The sequence below is a fragment of the Falco rusticolus genome, chromosome Z (assembly GCF_015220075.1).
Source record: "Falco rusticolus isolate bFalRus1 chromosome Z, bFalRus1.pri, whole genome shotgun sequence".
NCBI classification, from domain to species: Eukaryota; Metazoa; Chordata; class Aves; order Falconiformes; family Falconidae; genus Falco; species Falco rusticolus.
In genome coordinates this window covers 11,857,922-11,875,188 of record NC_051210.1, presented here as the reverse complement: position 1 = coordinate 11,875,188, position 17,267 = coordinate 11,857,922, and the positions used below count along the sequence as shown (strand labels likewise).

Sequence of the window (17,267 nt, the reverse complement as noted above, 5' to 3'; positions counted from 1 at the left end):
TTTTTTTTGAGTATCTGTTTGTGTATGTATGTATTTCTAGGATTCAAGTTTGATTGCGTCATCCAGACAAGACACAAAATATTTTCTGAAATTAGTTTGATGGTTAATTTATGGTACTTTTAGAACTGCATAGGTCAGCCTGAAATGCCATTTAGTCATCTTTTGCTGATAAATCAATTATCTAGTTTATTATTACTTAGTCATCTTAGGATCAAAAAAAAGACAGCAAACTCAAAAAGCCAATTAAAAATTATATAGTATTCAAGGTTGCAACATCCAACAAAGAAAAGTGGCTGTTCATTTTTTCTCAGTGCAAAGGAGATTTGTATTATAATTTATAAGAGAAATCTATCACCTTAGGAAGACAGCATTTAATAAGCCTTTTTCTCCTCTTACAGGGAAGATCATCAGAGAGCGGCCTTCAAGCATGACATGAATAACAACTGCCTTTCCTTCACACTCTCTGTGTCCTGACTTTTATGTGGCTGTCTCCTAGATATTTATGTGTTTGTTCCATATCTGTACTTCACTATCTTTTGCTAATATTCTTAAAGTTTTTTAATATAACTCTTTTAATAATCGTCACCATTGTTACTACACTATGCTAACTATACAAGTATTAGTTGGGAAGTTTACATTTTAGAAAAGAAAAACACATGAATTTTTATCAAATTATTTACTCCTATCTTGGTAAACTGTTACACTGGAACGATAGTAAAAACTATTTGTTTTTTCCAAAATAAAACACCCAGAAAGTGAATCATTAAAAGCATAAAACTAAGTGTTGTTAGTACTGAAGTAGTGTTCTTAGGGGACATTTTGCTTCTGTAAGCAAGACCTGGAAGCAACTACTTCCCCCCCCCGCCCCCCACCCACCCCTAGTGTATCTAACTCCATAGATAACACGTACTAGAAAGTGCTGGACATAGTGTGTGGCACAGGCTTGATTCCTAAGACAAGTTTCTTACAAGACTTCTAATCCATAATACTTCTCCTAATTTGTATTTGTAAAGGTACTGCCACGGTGGAATTTCCTTGACGTGCTTAAAATCTGACCAGACACTAAAAATTCATGAACACCCAAAGATAGTTGCATGCATAATTGTTAAGGTTTGCATTACACAAAACTTACTAAAATGTGCTTGGTCATTTGCTTTCAGTTTTTTATAGAGCACTTTTACAAGGATGACTTAACTTTTTTAATAGGTTTTTAATTTTGTCTACTTTCTATTGTTTGTATTAATCTTTTAGAAATTTGGAAATAAAAATTCCTTTCCCTGCTGGCTTTGAACTAATTTTTAAATTGTAATAAAGAGCAGATATTTTAAGGAAGAGGATGCTTTGATTCTGCAGTGGGAGGAGAGGCCTCAAGCCATTGGCTTTTTGGGAAGATTGTTGGATTTTTAGGAAGTGAGTTTTATTAATAGAACAAACCTATTGATAGCTATTTACCATTTTTTTTTTGGTAATGAGTAACAATGTTGCCAGGCTCACTTAAATGTTCTGAAAATAGAAGGAAGAACTTTCCAATCTAAGTATTTAATTTTCATTAACGTTAACTGCAATGGTGTAATGAGTGTCATCCAGGCAGTTCAGTCTTTGTAAAAAGATTTTCATGCTGCTGTCCTGCAGGAAAACACCAGAATGAGAATCATAACCCTGCCAATATGTATTGTGCCTCTAAATACAGAAGAGAATGTCTGTCCTTAAGGGCTCTTTTTTGCATGTGGCTTCCTTTCATTGTAGGCTATTTGAATAGGGCAGTTTTTGTTTTAGTACTCGACACATGCAGTCACTGTGGAAATCTAGAGGAAGCGTGGTTATTCTTCCTTGCAGAGGGGTGATCTGAGGCTCAGATTGAGGTGAGAGTGCTTGAGTCAGGGAGGGAGGGAGAGGGATGAGAGTATGCATCAAACGCAGCGTGTAGCTGCTGGCCACTGCCTCCCAGGCAAGCCCTTCAATATTTCTTTTACCTTCCACAATAAAACCTCCCCATGTCCCCACATCTGTTCCTCTCCCTAGGCCCACCTACTGCATACGCTTTCCTGCTTAGTGTCCTCACTTGGAGCTTGGGTTGTGGAGCGGCTGCTGAGCTGGCACAAGGAGCTGCCCAATTAGTGTGCAGGAGAGAGCAGCCAGTGCTAGCCAGTCAGCTGCTGTTGTCTCTTGGCTGCCCTGCCCAGCTCCATGTGGTGGTATCTTTGGTCTGGAGGACCATGGTCAGCACATGTCAGAGGAACAGCACTGTGAACACACTCCAGGTCCTGACTGCATCCACATCTTGCACCAGCAGCGGACAGAAAGACCTGTGCAGCAGTTTGAAGGATGGATTGGTGTACCTGTGAGGGTGGTGGTTATTTTGCAGTCTCATGGGAGGAAGACACAAATTCCAGTCTCTTTAGAGGAGCATGCTTGCTGCACCCCTTTGCTCTGAGGGCAGAGCTGCTGCGTAGAAGCAGGGGGAGGGATGACAGCCTGCCCTCCCGAGGCATGTTCTGTGACAAAAGTCGGGTGTCAGAACGAGCTCCGGAACAGGGTTGGTTGGCGTTAAGGCTCTTGGGTTCCTGCAGGGAATCAGTTTTATGAAGCTTGCCACTGCCCATTGTTTTGTGTTGGCTAAATGAAGCAGCCCGCATTTTAGCAGCTCAGCTTTTGCAGGTCCCCTTTTTTGATGTAACCAAGGAACCTGACAAACAAGCCTGGGCAGCTCTTTGCTTCCTGTAGGTGGCGGAACAGGGTGTCTCTTACCTGCCCAGTCAGCAAGACATCTTGTCTCCAGCTGCAGGTGTACCTGGGTTTGCAATGCCTTGCTGAACTGAACTCTGGGATGGCTTAGACAGGGGGGCAAGCATCCCATTTTGCTGCCCCCTGCAGTTGATTGGACTACATCATCTTAGCTTCCTTTACCAAAGACCATCCCAGAGGGCTGTCTGCTGAGGTCTCAACTCTCCACACACCGCACAGAGGCCTTCATACCAGTGTCATGGCAGCAGGTCCCACAGGACACCCACAATAAAGCAAATTGAGTGCACACATCTGTACACTAAGTGCCTCATGTGACCCGCAAGGCCCCGTTTTCTCACTGTCGTCTCTCACAGTCTGTCGGCAAGGCTCTCATCCATCTATGGCTGCCACCTGCCGGGTCACTAAGCAGTTTACAGATTTGATCCAAGAACTGAGTGTCCCTGCCTGCTGACGGAGGACTGGTGATTAGTTTATGTATTTGTGCATTGTTTTGCCTGAGAATTAGCCACTTCCTAATTCATCTTAGTAATAGATGATTTTTTCTTTGGGGGGGGGAAGTGCATCTTTGTAGAGCAAGGTAATTTTCCTCCACATTAAACATAGAAGGACATGGGGGGGAATGTAACATGATAAATTTGTCCAATATGTACTCATCTGTGAGAGATTGAGTCATACACAAATACAGTGCAAAACAACGGTGATTGCAAGCCCTTTTCCTTATTTTCCACTACATTGCAAATAACTGTTTACTGAGATTTTTTCTAACTAATGGAAACTTACTGCAGACAGCACTTGAATTCTCTTTACTTATTTAATGTAGGCAACATGCCTTTGTTTTCAAAGTGATCTATAGATTATCTGCGCTAGTCTTCCATGAGTGTTCATGTGGAAGTTCTGGTGTCTGCTTCTCCCTGCGGGAAGGGAGGACATAAATAATAGCTTGGCAGTGGCAGCTGTAATCTTCTCTACTGTGGTCATCTGTGACTGAGACTGTACCCAGAGCTGCACTCTTAAAAGAACAGATTCCTGGGCCTGGCAATTTGGGAGACAGTTCTGAAAAACAGAGCCAAACCCATGATGCAAGAGATGGAAAATGGTTAGGTCAAGTGACCACAAAAATGGGCTAGAAATAGTTAGCAAACTGCAATTTTTATGTAAGTCTTCCTTTCATTCTGGGCAAAATAGGGAAATGCTGGCTTGTTCACAATTCAACCAGAAGTCTTTTTATGTTACACTTAGAAGGTGTTTTCTAAAGTCTTGCAAACAATTTGGGTACAAATAATTTGGGGATATTACTGCGAACTAAACTTGCTATTAGTGCTGTCATCATAGCTCTTAAGAATTCTCAGCTAAAAACCAGCATTCCGTTTTCTCTGAGAGACCAAAGCTTTCTCCCCTGAGTGCTGGTTTTATTTATCCAAAGTGACTATGTGCTTAATGAAGGCTCAATATCAAGAAAGTATTTTACTGCAAACATAAACCATAAACTTGGTGGGGATTTTCTTTTTTTCTTTTTCCTCCCCCCTGCTCCCATTATTGCATCAAACTTAAAAAGGATTTGTGAGTCTGAAAACTGAATCATCTCAGCTGAAGGCTGCTGAACAGACACTGACATTCTGGAGCTGGCACACATGCCTGTGCTAACTGTGTATGCATTCCTGCAGCAGAATGGAGTTACTGTCTGTCATTGCTCCCACACGTTTCCAGTTTCATTGCCAAATCTTTTGATGCAAAGTGATGGTTTGGGTACTATTCTATCCTCACTCTTCTGTAGCTTGTAATTGAGATGGCGGGGTTTTTTTTTCCCTCCTCCACCTCTTACCCATTCAAGCTGTAATCTACAATACCTGGCAGCGCCTCCCAGATGACTCTCATCTCTCTACTTGTCAGTGCACTGTAGTAGGCTGAAAAATGTGGTTGCCAACAAACTGCCTCCTCCAGATTATGCAGAGAGCTAGGGTCACAGCTTAGTTCTCTGAATCAAATCTATTAGAATCCTAAATTTCAACATATCTTTCACGTCTTGTCTGCAAAATAAATAGGTTGTTTCTGTAGCTTGGTTATGATTAAAGGCAGTTCAGGAACTTATCACACAGTTTCTAAAGGAGCTGTCAGAAAGAATAAAATGGAACTGAACCCAGAGGACAAATACAAAGGGTAATAGCTGTAAGCGCAAGAAAGCTCTAAGGCAATGAGCAGCCTTGAGATTCTGGCAGATCTAGCCCATCTTCAAGTCTGGAAAGCTGCATGCTCAAGGAGCAAAAATAGGTGCCTTTAAAACTATGAGCTTCAGTGTCTGGCTTTTTTTCATTCACAATTTATTTTTTTGTGTAAAGAGGGATCAAGAACTTTAATATCATCCATGAGAACAAACATAGAAGCAGTAATTCTCCAGGTTCAAGCAACTAGTTTGCTTAGTAAAATTTTAAAAACATACAAAAGAATCCTGAATTAGTAAGGATTCCCAAACCCTAATTTCTCTCTAAAAATGAACAAAAAAAATTTAATCCAATCTATTTCCCTTCAAAAAGTTTAAGAATTTAAAAAATTATGTGTAGTATGCAGAAGCCCATTCCATTCAAAAGAATTTAAGACGTGTTTGTCCATCACTTCTTCCAGGGACTCTTTCATAGGTCAATTTCCTTTTTTTGAACTCTGGTGCTTCTGCAAATCCTGAATCTGGAAAAAAAGTGGAAAGAAAATATATGCATGATAAACAACAAATACAACATGTATGCAGACTTAACTATATGTTTCTCAGAAGCAGTAACATATTTTAGTTTTAACCAGTATGCTCTGTATGAAAAGCACAAACTGTCATACGATTAAAAGTGTACAGATTAATATTAGCTACTACTGATCAGTTTTATGCATACTGTCCTGTAAAAATAATACAAAATAAATATACCCATATGCACTATACTTAACTACAATATTTCAGTAAATATTTTAATGCTTATTTATATTTCATTAATATTATACACATATTATTCAGTAATTGTGAAAGTTAATTCTTTTTAATGAAAGACACATTCCTGTTTCTAAGTTGTTTAAGAAAAGCTACTTACATTCTTAAGATTCAATTATTTTTACAATAACAGCTGCTTATTCAAAATAAGTGACTGTAAGAAAATTCTGTTTAGTCTTTACAAAAGCTATTGTAAGAAAACTTTAACACTGACCTAAAGATTTAATATCTTCCAGTGGAAATACTGCCTTGGCATATTTAGATTAATTGTTTGTGGTTTAACTAAAGTTTGATCTGAAGTCTGAAGAAATCCCTGGGGATCCCCATGTGTCTTTTTAACTTGAGTCTGTACACATTTCTTAAACTTGAGATTTCATATTTCTTAAATTTGGGACTTCAGAAGGCTTTCACTGTATTAAGGTATGTTTTTGCATTATCATGCACAACTATTTAGTATATTTATTTTTCCCCTGGCTAGTGAATAATAAAGTAAAGTAAGTCTATTCTTCCAAAATCTAAAACAAAAATCACTTTTCCTTTTTTGATTTGATTCAGATTTAAGTATACCTTTGCTCTACTGGGCAAGAATATTACAGAAAGCTTATCAGTCAGAGATTACAGTCTTTTCAGAATACTGTAGAATATGGTACTAGAAGAATCTGCCTTGATCTCTGCTGAAACTATTTTATATAGAACTTTATACAATCAGTGCCAGTTACAGGTTACTGAAATACTATTAACTACCCACCAACATTCCAGGTCTCAATTTTAATCTCAATGGAGAGGCAACAGGTCTGTTTATAGTTTTTGTATGAAGACTTTAATTTACATAGGCTGAAAAGTAAAAGCAGTTCACCATATCCAAATAATTTTTCCTCTCTTTACTTCCATAATTGTCTTAAGCAGCCCATGAAACATGATATCAATAAAGTTACTTGTGTTTTCTTGAATGAGTCTGATCTAAGTAGTGAAAGCATTTTAATGCTGCATTGACCTTGCTGTACCACCAAGAGATTTAACAGGCAGCAACAGAGAAAACATAAATTAAATCATCTGTACTAGGAATTAGGCACTTTATCTGGGAAGCTTAACCTTGGATTTTTAAAGAATGTGGTACCTTATCTATAAGGAAGCAGCAGAATTAAAAAAACACTACAATATATGATACAGCAATACTTAGTGTGACAGGGACTAGAGATACTTTCTTACTTTTAAGACTCCATGGGTACATGTTATGACTTATCAAAAAAAGGTCTCAAACTAACTGTGTTTCAGAAAGAAAACCAGGGGTAAGAAAGAGAAAAAAGAAAAGCCTGAAGATTTTATATAAGGACTGGACACAGTGTCAGGGTAAACAAATTTTTGAAGTACAGACTATACCATCTGTTTGAAGAAATATGCTTTGGAATGATTTCAAGTGGAAAGTTTAGCCCTGGAGACATTAGCTAAAAAAAAAAAAAAAGTATATTCATATATTCCAAGAATAGGTTAACTGTATGAACAGTTGTCAGAGTGAAATTCTTACTCCATTAATACCAACAGCAATACAAAACTGTTAGTAGCATTTAAATTTCACTCTATGAATTTTCTAAATCTACTTTTTGTCCTTTAGAGAAAACGCTTTCTAGTCTTTTCTTCCCCCTTTTGTCCAAATCTATGTTTACAAAATAATCTTTCCCATAACTTTTAAAATAATTCTGGCATTTTTATTATGCACATTTCAGGCAGTCAAAGAGAGAAGAGGTTGATGCATACAATATTGGAGAACTACACTTTTCAATATTTTACCAAGGAAAAATAATGGCAATAACACAATTCTATTTTTAAAAATAAATATTCTTTATGTTCAAAATAGAAAATAAATGTTTAGGAAATTTTTATCACAGAAGAAATATATATGCAAGGAAGTTTTTTAGTAAAGGAAACATGCAACTATCAAGTTGGATTGGATTTAACAACTATTCGAAGAAAATATAAAATCTAGTCTTACAGATACTCCTGTTTCCAGTCAAGTTACAAATAGAATTTCAGCAAATTCTGCTTTCTTTGGACATACCTGTTCTATTTTTTTCCTTTGTCCATAAGAATGGTAGAATTTGTTTTTTCTTTCCTTTAGATTCTTTACTGATTTGATGAAAATTCAGACTTTGAAGCTCATCTAGGTCAACAAAGAAATCAGGAAGAAAACCATCAGGTGCAAATGAATCACATGGGCCTGTGGATGAAGAGTCATTCCATTGGGTCTGGTCAATCAGAATTTCTGGGCTCTTAAATGTTGTGTCTCTAAATTCTTCTAGAAAACTCATAGAGCTCTCCTGAGCTGCACAGTCACTAGATGTTGCAGAGAAATCCTCTTTTTCAAAGATTTTGGAAGAATGATCAGAGCTATAGCGTGTCCTGAAAGGCTGCCTTTGAACATGAACAGAATTCATAATGTCCAGATGAGCAAAATCTTCACAGTCCTGCGGCACAGCAAAGGAATTCTGCTTCCTCCTTGTAATTACTTCTGAAGAACATGACTTTTTTTGCATATAGCTTGGAAGATGAGAGTCAAAAAACCCCTGATGACGATTCAATGGAGGAGTTAAGGCTTCAGAACTCATATGAGATGTTCCTGATAGAGAAAAATTTGAACAATTCTGTTTGGAGAATGAAAAATTAGTTTATTTCTTTACATTTTACAGAAAAACAAGATGCCATTGAGCATTTTGATTGCAGTTGGTCTCCTCAAAATAACTGAACTTTCCATAATTAGAAGATAAAGATTCTAATACACTCAGATTTTTGCTAGCTTTCAAAGGAGACACATTTTCCTAGTAATTCAAGGTATTACCTGTGCTGTTTTGTGCCTTATCAAGCAGCAAAAGAGACTGATCATTTTGTTTATAATCCAGATAGAGTATGTTGAAGTCATTCTGGTTTTCTGGGTGTGATGCAGATTTCCCTGCTGTTTCCAGTGGAGCAGCAGCATTTAGGTTGTATGAAGACATCATCTCACTAAAATGCTGAAACAAACAAACACAAAAAGATACTTGAGAAGTGTTTATAGTACGTCTACACTGTCAAATAGGAAAAGTTAAACCAGCTGTTGGGACTCTAAGGTGTATATTTTTTTTGTTTCCTGGAAAGGAAAAAAGAAGACTTACCAGTAGAGAAAAAGAGACATGTACAGTAGTACAGTAGACAATGTGCCTGACACCTGTCCTAGATCTATAAACACAGTAATAGCCTTTCTCTTGAAACCCAGAAAAATCAATATCTTAACACTTTATTCTCTTTCATTAGTCCAGGACTGGAGGAAGTAGTGTCTGCAATGGATTGGCACATATCATACATCATAGAGGAATTAAGCCAACAAGATCTTTTTCTGTTTTTCAGTCACTAAACATGGCTTTATACACATGCAGTTATTACAGCAATATGTACAACATGATACTCAGTGCCCAAATATGTGTTTGCTTGCTCCTTCACCTTAACTGAATGTTTCTGATGTTGAAGTTTGTCCTCCCGCTTTCTTGACTCACGAAAGCTGTGCATTTTTTATCTAATTAGCTGGCTATAATCAGTCTACAACTTTCCCAGACTTGGCCCAACTGAAACAGTAGGAGCACATAATTCTAACTGTAGGGGGGATACTTTAGCGAATGGAATTCTTCACCCTAACCTCTAGGGTTCTTCTTTATAAGTGGTGGGCTTATTACTGTGTAAGAAGGCAGCCTTCTTACTTGCTTGTATGCTGATACAATACTTGAGAGGATAAAGCTTGAAAAGGAAGCTGATCAAATGAGTATTTTTCCAGTCAAGGAAATGTTCTGATCATCTTCACATGAACATAACAGTAACTTGACAAAATCTGCTGAGAATCAGCAGGATCAACATTTTGTATATGAATTATGTGCTTTAGCATATAACTTAAATGATTACGCTTTAGCAAATAATTTTCAATGATACCAGCAAATGTGCATGTAGCATCAGATACACGCACCCCCCACCCCCCACCCCCTACCCCCCTATTACAACAGTGCAAAAAGATTGATCTAATACAGAAGTTAATTTTGGCCAACCTTTAAAGCTTTTTTTGGAACCTCTGGCAGAAATTCGTGAAGTTGATCAAAACTTGCAAGAAACAACCTGCTCAGTGAAGATCCCTTCTTTAACATTAACTGAGCAACCAGAGGGTTGATACAAGGAAAAGTAAGTAGGCGTTCTTCTGTCTGGAAATAGAAGTTATTTTGTTAGATTGATATCTGACAAACAACTTTTTCTTTTTTTCTGGTTCTACAGAATGACTCCCTATGAATAGGTCATACATTATGCCTTTCAAACAGTGCACTTATATAGGCTGAAGAAGACTTTCTGCTTTTTACTACAGATGTAATGGTGTATCATTTTTGCAAAAGAGTAAGTTCTGCATAATAGTTCGGTAACAGGGAAGCACAGTCTAAAGATGTTTCTATTCTAAAGGATGAAACCTGTGAATCATGTAACCTTGATTTGAGAACACATCACCAGATTTACAATTTACTTGCCATTTTGAAGAGAATTACCTAAGTCAAGATAAACTGACAAAGCTGGTTTTGTTTTGGAGAAGTTACATTTGTAAACAGCAATAAGACAGGTGGTAAAAGTAGGAGTTGCTAGGAGGAGGCAGAATGTCACACAGAGAGCAGCAATTTGAGAGCTGTAGCATTGTAAGAATGTCAGCTTCCAGTTCCTGACATTTATAAGGGCTGGCGCTCAACTGATGCCAGGATGTAATACCTTTGACAGAGACAAAATCAATGACTCCTCTAAGTTTTTTACCAGTATCTTTAATCTCTAAATTGGAAAAGCTACAATCCAGTATCCCACACTTGAAAGGCCATCCCAGTACGTGCTTTAAAATGCTTCTGAATTTTGCTGAAGGCAAAAAGTATCTTGGCTTTACAAGAGTTCAAAGCTTCCACATACAAGTAACAGATCTATATGTTTAATTTGAAAACCTTACTACACAAGTTAAAGAACATCATATATTTGACTGTGTGATTGATGGACCTGTTCCAGCATTTATTGTAAATATTCAGTATCAACTACCGTATGAGGGGTTAAACTACTTTCTATTATCTTGTATTAAAGCGAGTCTGTTAGCAATGCCATTTACTTCAGGAATAGATCAGCACTGATGTATTTGTCTTCCTGCCCAAGCAAGACATTGTATATTTTTATTTTACAATTTGGGTATTTTTTTTAACTTAGTGCATAGAACTGTAGAACTATACACATTGGCCAGCGGTTGTGGAGGATAAACCTCTCTATTGGTTAACTGTGAAAGCACAGATAAAGTCCAAATTGCATCTAATTGTGCTGGCAAGGATGATGGAAACATTATATATGTGTGTATATATTTTCATATGTATATATATAAATATGGATGTGTGTGTGTGTATATATGTATGTATATAAAATTAATGCTTATTTTAACAACATATTTTCAGAGAGTAACAACCCCCCTCTAGAACTTTAGGAGTCTGAGAAATTAGAGAAAAAATGTAGTTTAATGGAAAGATAAGCAAACCTCAGACGGCAAGACAGAAAGCCAGGATTTGTCCAACCACTCATGAGGACTGATATTAGATGCTATCAAAATGTTGTCAGCAATCTGACGAATTATCAGTGCTGTCTCTTTAATTCCTGGCGTAAGAACTACCTAGAAGTGAAACATAATATTTTGGTTAAAACTTATACTAAAGAATGTCTTAATTTGCTACAGAAATTAAATGAGAAAGCTTAAAGGTGACCCCAAACACAACAGCTGGTAATGTGGAGTAATTAAACCTGAACCATGATTATTATGCAGAGGAACTCCAACCTCTGACCACTAGCCTGGCCACAAATTACACTCCTTATTTATGCAAATCCTCTACAGGTGAAATGAGTTTCTCCTATAGTCTTTTATCTGTATCAAGTTTATGGGTACAATACGCGTTCATAAAAAGCCAGGTAATTCTGAGATGCCTAATGTAGTTTAAGAAGATGTGTAACACTTCGAAGGTGTGATTTCCACATGAATTACACTGCTTAGTACATGCAATGAAAAAAGTTCTGTCCTCTCTTTAACCTTCATTTAACCAGATAAATCTGAAACAAATTTTAATACACAAATAAGTAAAAAATGGCCTAAAAAGATGTCAATTCATCCAAAAGAAGTAAGTTACAGACATCAGCTTGGTAAGACAAGTGAAACTTCTGCCCAGTTTTTAATGCTGATTATTCTAGATACTGCATTTTCTGATTTATAATAAAAAAAGTTAAGGTATCTTGCCATATTAAAAAAGAAAAGCAAACTAGCTGACAGCAAACTACACTATTTTTTGTTCTACTACATTAGTAACATAATATTAATTTTAAATTTCAAATTAAGGCATAAGCAGGATTAATACACATTCTAATAATTTATAAAATTAAAGGTACAATCTCATTTCTTGACTCCTAGTCTTTCATAGAAACACTTCAGCTGCTATTCGATTCGGATTGAACTTGTGCTGGAGTCAATAGTCCTTTCACTGACCTCAGCAGCAGTGAAGTTTCCCTCTTATTTTAGTGATTTTGAGCTATTTCATTTTTTTGTTGTAGAATGCATACTTACTAAGCACTTCAGAAATAACATACAGTGAAGACTAAACCAGAAAGGTTGTTATCAAAAAATTACCTTCACTTCAAAATCTTCTGACTTTTGTGTAAGTTCAATTAGAGTGGCATAAATTAAGACAAGGTTAAGCAGAGTGTCTCCCCTGAGACTGTACCTATAAAACAGTTTCATTGGACTGTTAATATTTAATATGCATATATAATAATTCAAAAACATTTGTTCGATATGTTAATAGATGTCTGTTTCATTTCCTGGAATTCAGAATACCAGTACAGTTTCAGCATTAATATCTGTGAAGTTAGAACTAGGACACATTAAATGACTGCGTGCTGCAGGATGCACTGTGAAGAAGAAAATGCAGTCAGCCCACAGCAAAGCAAGCCTGGCCTGAAGCAAAAGGACTGGATCAGGGTCAGTCACTAGAGAAAAATCATATGGCGAGGAAAGGTGATGCATGGAAAACTTACCACTTGATCGTAGAAAAAAAATCTCACAGTAGGTAGTAAAGAAATGCTTATGAACTATATCAACAAAAGCTGTGCTTCCATAGAAAGGAGAGATGCTGATGGATTGGAAGAACACTTGAAGAATGTCTCCCTGTTGCAAATGATATACAGTGATGCTAACACAGTAGTTCATAACCATGTAGTTGTAGGGGTTAATTTACTTCAAACAGTTACAAAGAATAATTCCAGTGGCTAAATAACCTTAGTCTTGTGAAACTTCTGGACCTGCTGATTTGAAATACATCTCACATTAGTATTACCTGCCTCAAATCTTGCTATTTTATAACAACCATTTCTTTATCTCTTGTGTAAGACTAAAAAGCTCCTAAGACATAAAAAACCATCTTTTCTAACTTTTTTGGGGGTCTCCGGTGATCACTGTTACTTCTGTCATTCCATGGAGTTTTTTAGTAGGTGCATGATAATACTGTAACTAACTGAAAAGTTCAAAGTACAAGAGAAATATGAGCTTACAATATTTACATTGTTCTAAGATAAATGTGTTCCTACAGAGTAATTCTGTAAAGTAAAGTAAATAAAGTAAAAAGAACAAAGAGCATTAGCTTGTTCTAATAAGTAGCTTCCTTTAGTGATAAGTTTGTTTCAAAATACCAAGATAAAAGAATTTCATAACTTACTCTAAACTCAGTCCTCTGGAATAGAAAATGATCCAACAGCATGTATATTGAAGTGATAATGCCAGCAGCTTCAGTATCACATTGTCACAGGATTTTTCATAATTTAGGTCTTCTATACTCTACCATAAAATTAATATTAAAAGTAAAAAATAAATAAAAAAAAAAGCTCTGGTCTGTCACAAGCTTTTAATTTGCAATGCTGTATTATGTAGAAGTTAGAACAAACATAAATACAGCTAAATAATACAGGTATTAAAGACACATCTGAGAGTCAGGAAAACTAGGTGGTATTCCCAACTTTTATTTTATTTGACCTTTAAAAAGCTGATTCACAGCTTTGGGACTCTTTTCCCCTCCTGTAAAAAGGAAACACAACTACTAACTTTTTAGGATGTTCTTAAAGATTTTTGAGAATTTAATAATGGAAAATATTATTGTTAAACTCTGAAATTTTAGTTAACCTATAGAAATCATATTATACCTACAATGAATATATAAAATACATCCCTAATTGCAACAGCATTTGCAGCAACATGTAGGAACGTTTCTCAGTGTTGTGCTTGCAATATTATTTGATTAATTATCTATCTTTCAGTAGCAGTTCTACCTGTCATCTGTCTTGCTGCATACCAGAATTTGAGTATTATGGTATTGTCTAAACAATTACTTTTAATTAAAAGTAGGACAAATTATTCTCTAGACTAATTCATATAACTCTTTGAAATGGGAGCAGTTAACACGCACATGGTAAGAGAATATAGTCACAGATACATTTAATTGCTTATTATAATATTCCTTCATACAACCCTATTTTCAAGTATGCATCCTTTAACTATATTTGATACAATCCAATTACAGGTCAAATGTTACACTTCTGTGAAGAAATGTAGGTTTTAAGTCAGTCAAACTGGCACAAACAGAATTTTGGTGTTAATGAATTTGGAAATATTTTGTGATGTGAAACAATGCATGAATTAAACATGGTTATAAGGAAGAAAAGGTATGTTAGAAGGCTGTAAATATGGCCTAGAAGTGACCCAATGCATAACAGAATTTGGGTGTAGTAGTTTCATTTTGTACCTGCAAAAAGACAGCAGTACATTCATCTATTGTCAACACAACATATGGAGCTGTACTTCCAAAGAGACTTAAGGAGTAACTACTGCTTCTTTCAACAAAGGTAATGCTGTACCTGAAGAAGTCAAATCATTTTGTTAAATCTCAGTTAAGCAAAATAATATTTTCTTAAAGGAAATGAATAACACACATCTCAACACAATTTAATACACAGCCTGTTTGTATTTGTTCTTTCTCAAATTCTCAAGTTCACTTTAAGACACATTTGAAGAATGCACATCAGTGTAGCAGTGACTTAATGAAATATTAGTGGATAATTTAATTATGTTGCTAATTGCACCAAATATGACCTTGATATACAGCCTCTGAGTTCACCAAAAAAAAAAAGATGTAATACAGAAACTAAGGTAGATCAAACAACAGATACTCCTTTTGAATAATCAAATGTATACTGCATTTCTTCCTTTCATGACTGTGCAGCACAGGGAAAGAAAATGGAATGAAAACTCCCTGATGGACATTGGTATGATCCTAAATTTTTCTGAGTGGATGAGAAATGCCAACAGAACAGCCTCCTGTTAACAGCGGCGTTAGCAAAGACTCACTGAATGAACATCACATGCTTAGGGCTTTCAGGGAGTCTTGGCTGACTAAGGAGGGAAGCTGAGAAGAGACAATGATCACACTACTTGGCCTCATCCCTAGGAACACAAGAGACCTAAATCTGAATCTGTCAGCAGTAAGTCCTCTAGAAACTTGCATGGACAGGGTATTCAGACGTTAACAAAAGAGTGAACGGTAAGCTTTTCTGAAACTATATAGTGCGTTGCTCATCTATTCAATTACTTCACCAGTGCTAAAAGGAGCTAGTGAGAAAGTAGCAAAAAGCATTCTTGGCTATTTAGCTTATGGTCAGGCTCAAGAGAGAATACGGACAGGTCAGAATTTAAAAGTGCATGTCAAATAAATGTTCAAATTTTAAATGTCAAATATATATGGGGGGTTTTTTTCCATATTGAACTGTCATTAGACACAGTTCAAAATTGGCTTCAGAGCTCACTTGAGGATACAGCAAGGATCAAAACTGGCATGTCTCTTCAGCAACATGGTGAAATCAACCATCTGTGTTCTGGCACTAGGTTTAAAAGATGCTGCTGCTCTGTCCCCTATTTATATTTTTTTTCTCCCCATGATAACAGCCACTTTCATCAGGTATTTATTACAGTGAAAGCAAAATGCAAGAAAATTATGTCAAAGAAAATAATGCACATATGCAATTATTTACAAACATGAAAATTTTTGCACAAGTTAAAGAGTATTCAAATCCAGTGTATATTAGATCTGAATTTTAGAAAGAAAGTCGTTTTTGTTTTTAACTTAGCCTTTCCCAAAAGCTGTGATGCATCAGAAAATGTGTCTGTTTTATTGTTGTTTGGTTTGGGTTTTTTTGCATAGCTCCAGTAGTTAAAAACAAAAACTCCAAAAGCAATTTTTATGAAGAATTGAATACAAAGTCTTCCAAGCGCCAAGAAGCACTAAAGCAAAAAATGTTCTGGGGTAACATCACGATTTTCAGGTAAAAGTAAACAATTTAAAAAGTTGTTTTGATTAAAAGTGCCAACTCATTATTAAAATAAAGAAACTGGCCAATTCCATTCTGGTTGACAACTGTGTGAATCTATAGAATTAAGCTATCAGCTTCAGCAGAAAAATTATCTTCATGTCTCTTAAAATGCTAATAGTGTAATTGCAGTAATGTACCTTATAGTCAAGTAGATGGCTACTACATGGTATATTAGGACAAGATACATGTCCTGGAAAACTGAAAATAAATAGTCAATAAGATTAAATATATTATTTTCACTCACTTGGATTCCAAAACCTGAAGAATATCTGGCATATTAAGAAGACCTTCAGTTGTCAGAAATACGTATGGAATCTGTACTTCCAGAAGAAAGGAACCACAGTGATGCCCTGAAACATTTTGTGTATGTAAGATAATAGTTTCATAAGCAAAAATCTAAACATTTAAGTATTTAGCTAGATGTGTTTTAAAAATGCAGCTTTTATTAATCCCTAAATGTTTCCATTCCATGCCTTCCTGCTCCCCCCACCCCAAACTCTTCTGTATCTCTTTGAAATTAAGCTTTAATTTATATTCCTTTAGATCTACAGCAACATACACTTAGGATGGCGAAGGGTGGATACGGCTCGTAGTAACTGTAAACAACCTGTGATCTTGGCACAAGTCTTCTATCAACCAACATTTAGTACTACATCCTGGCCAAAACTAACCTCACACCCTAAGAAAAACGCCTTCCTGTCTTTCTGTATAGATAAACCAGCTCTGTTTGCTTAGCTTTAGCCTTCATAATTTGTTACTCATTCTCTTCCACAGACACATGAACGTAGCATTTTAGGAACCACAGAATGCTTTCCTTTCATATTGTTTGTTACAGTTCTGGAGGGCACTTACCCATTTGTATTGTTTCAGGGAGGGTGGTTTTAAAAGTCATGTAAGTAACATTGAGATTTTTGCACAGATCCTTCCAGCAAGAGTTTTCAGAATAATCATATTCCATTACTAATGAGAAGTGTGTCCAAGGGAAGTCAGCTCCAATTTGCTGATTATGTACAACCACACAGGAATATCTACTAAGGCTTAAAAAAACAACAAAGTATTAATAAAATTAAGTTCAGGTAGA

The 17,267-nt window shown here is 36.1% G+C and overlaps 1 protein-coding gene across 1 annotated transcript in view; it reads right to left on the bottom strand.

Moving 5' to 3' along the window:
• Positions 1 to 4,801: 4,801 nt before the first annotated feature.
• SHOC1 (shortage in chiasmata 1) overlaps positions 4,802 to 17,267 on the bottom strand; it is a 55,705-nt gene continuing 43,239 nt past the window's right edge. Inside the window, exons 19-28 of the mRNA XM_037374164.1 lie at positions 17,039 to 17,223; positions 16,431 to 16,536; positions 14,566 to 14,677; positions 13,486 to 13,604; positions 12,402 to 12,495; positions 11,268 to 11,399; positions 9,778 to 9,927; positions 8,571 to 8,718; positions 7,770 to 8,330; positions 4,802 to 5,424 (exon numbers count right to left, since the gene is read on the bottom strand). Of these exons, the coding sequence (XP_037230061.1) occupies positions 5,324 to 5,424; positions 7,770 to 8,330; positions 8,571 to 8,718; positions 9,778 to 9,927; positions 11,268 to 11,399; positions 12,402 to 12,495; positions 13,486 to 13,604; positions 14,566 to 14,677; positions 16,431 to 16,536; positions 17,039 to 17,223 (1,708 nt within the window). The 3' untranslated portion in view covers positions 4,802 to 5,323. The remainder of the gene's footprint in view (positions 5,425 to 7,769; positions 8,331 to 8,570; positions 8,719 to 9,777; positions 9,928 to 11,267; positions 11,400 to 12,401; positions 12,496 to 13,485; positions 13,605 to 14,565; positions 14,678 to 16,430; positions 16,537 to 17,038; positions 17,224 to 17,267) is intronic.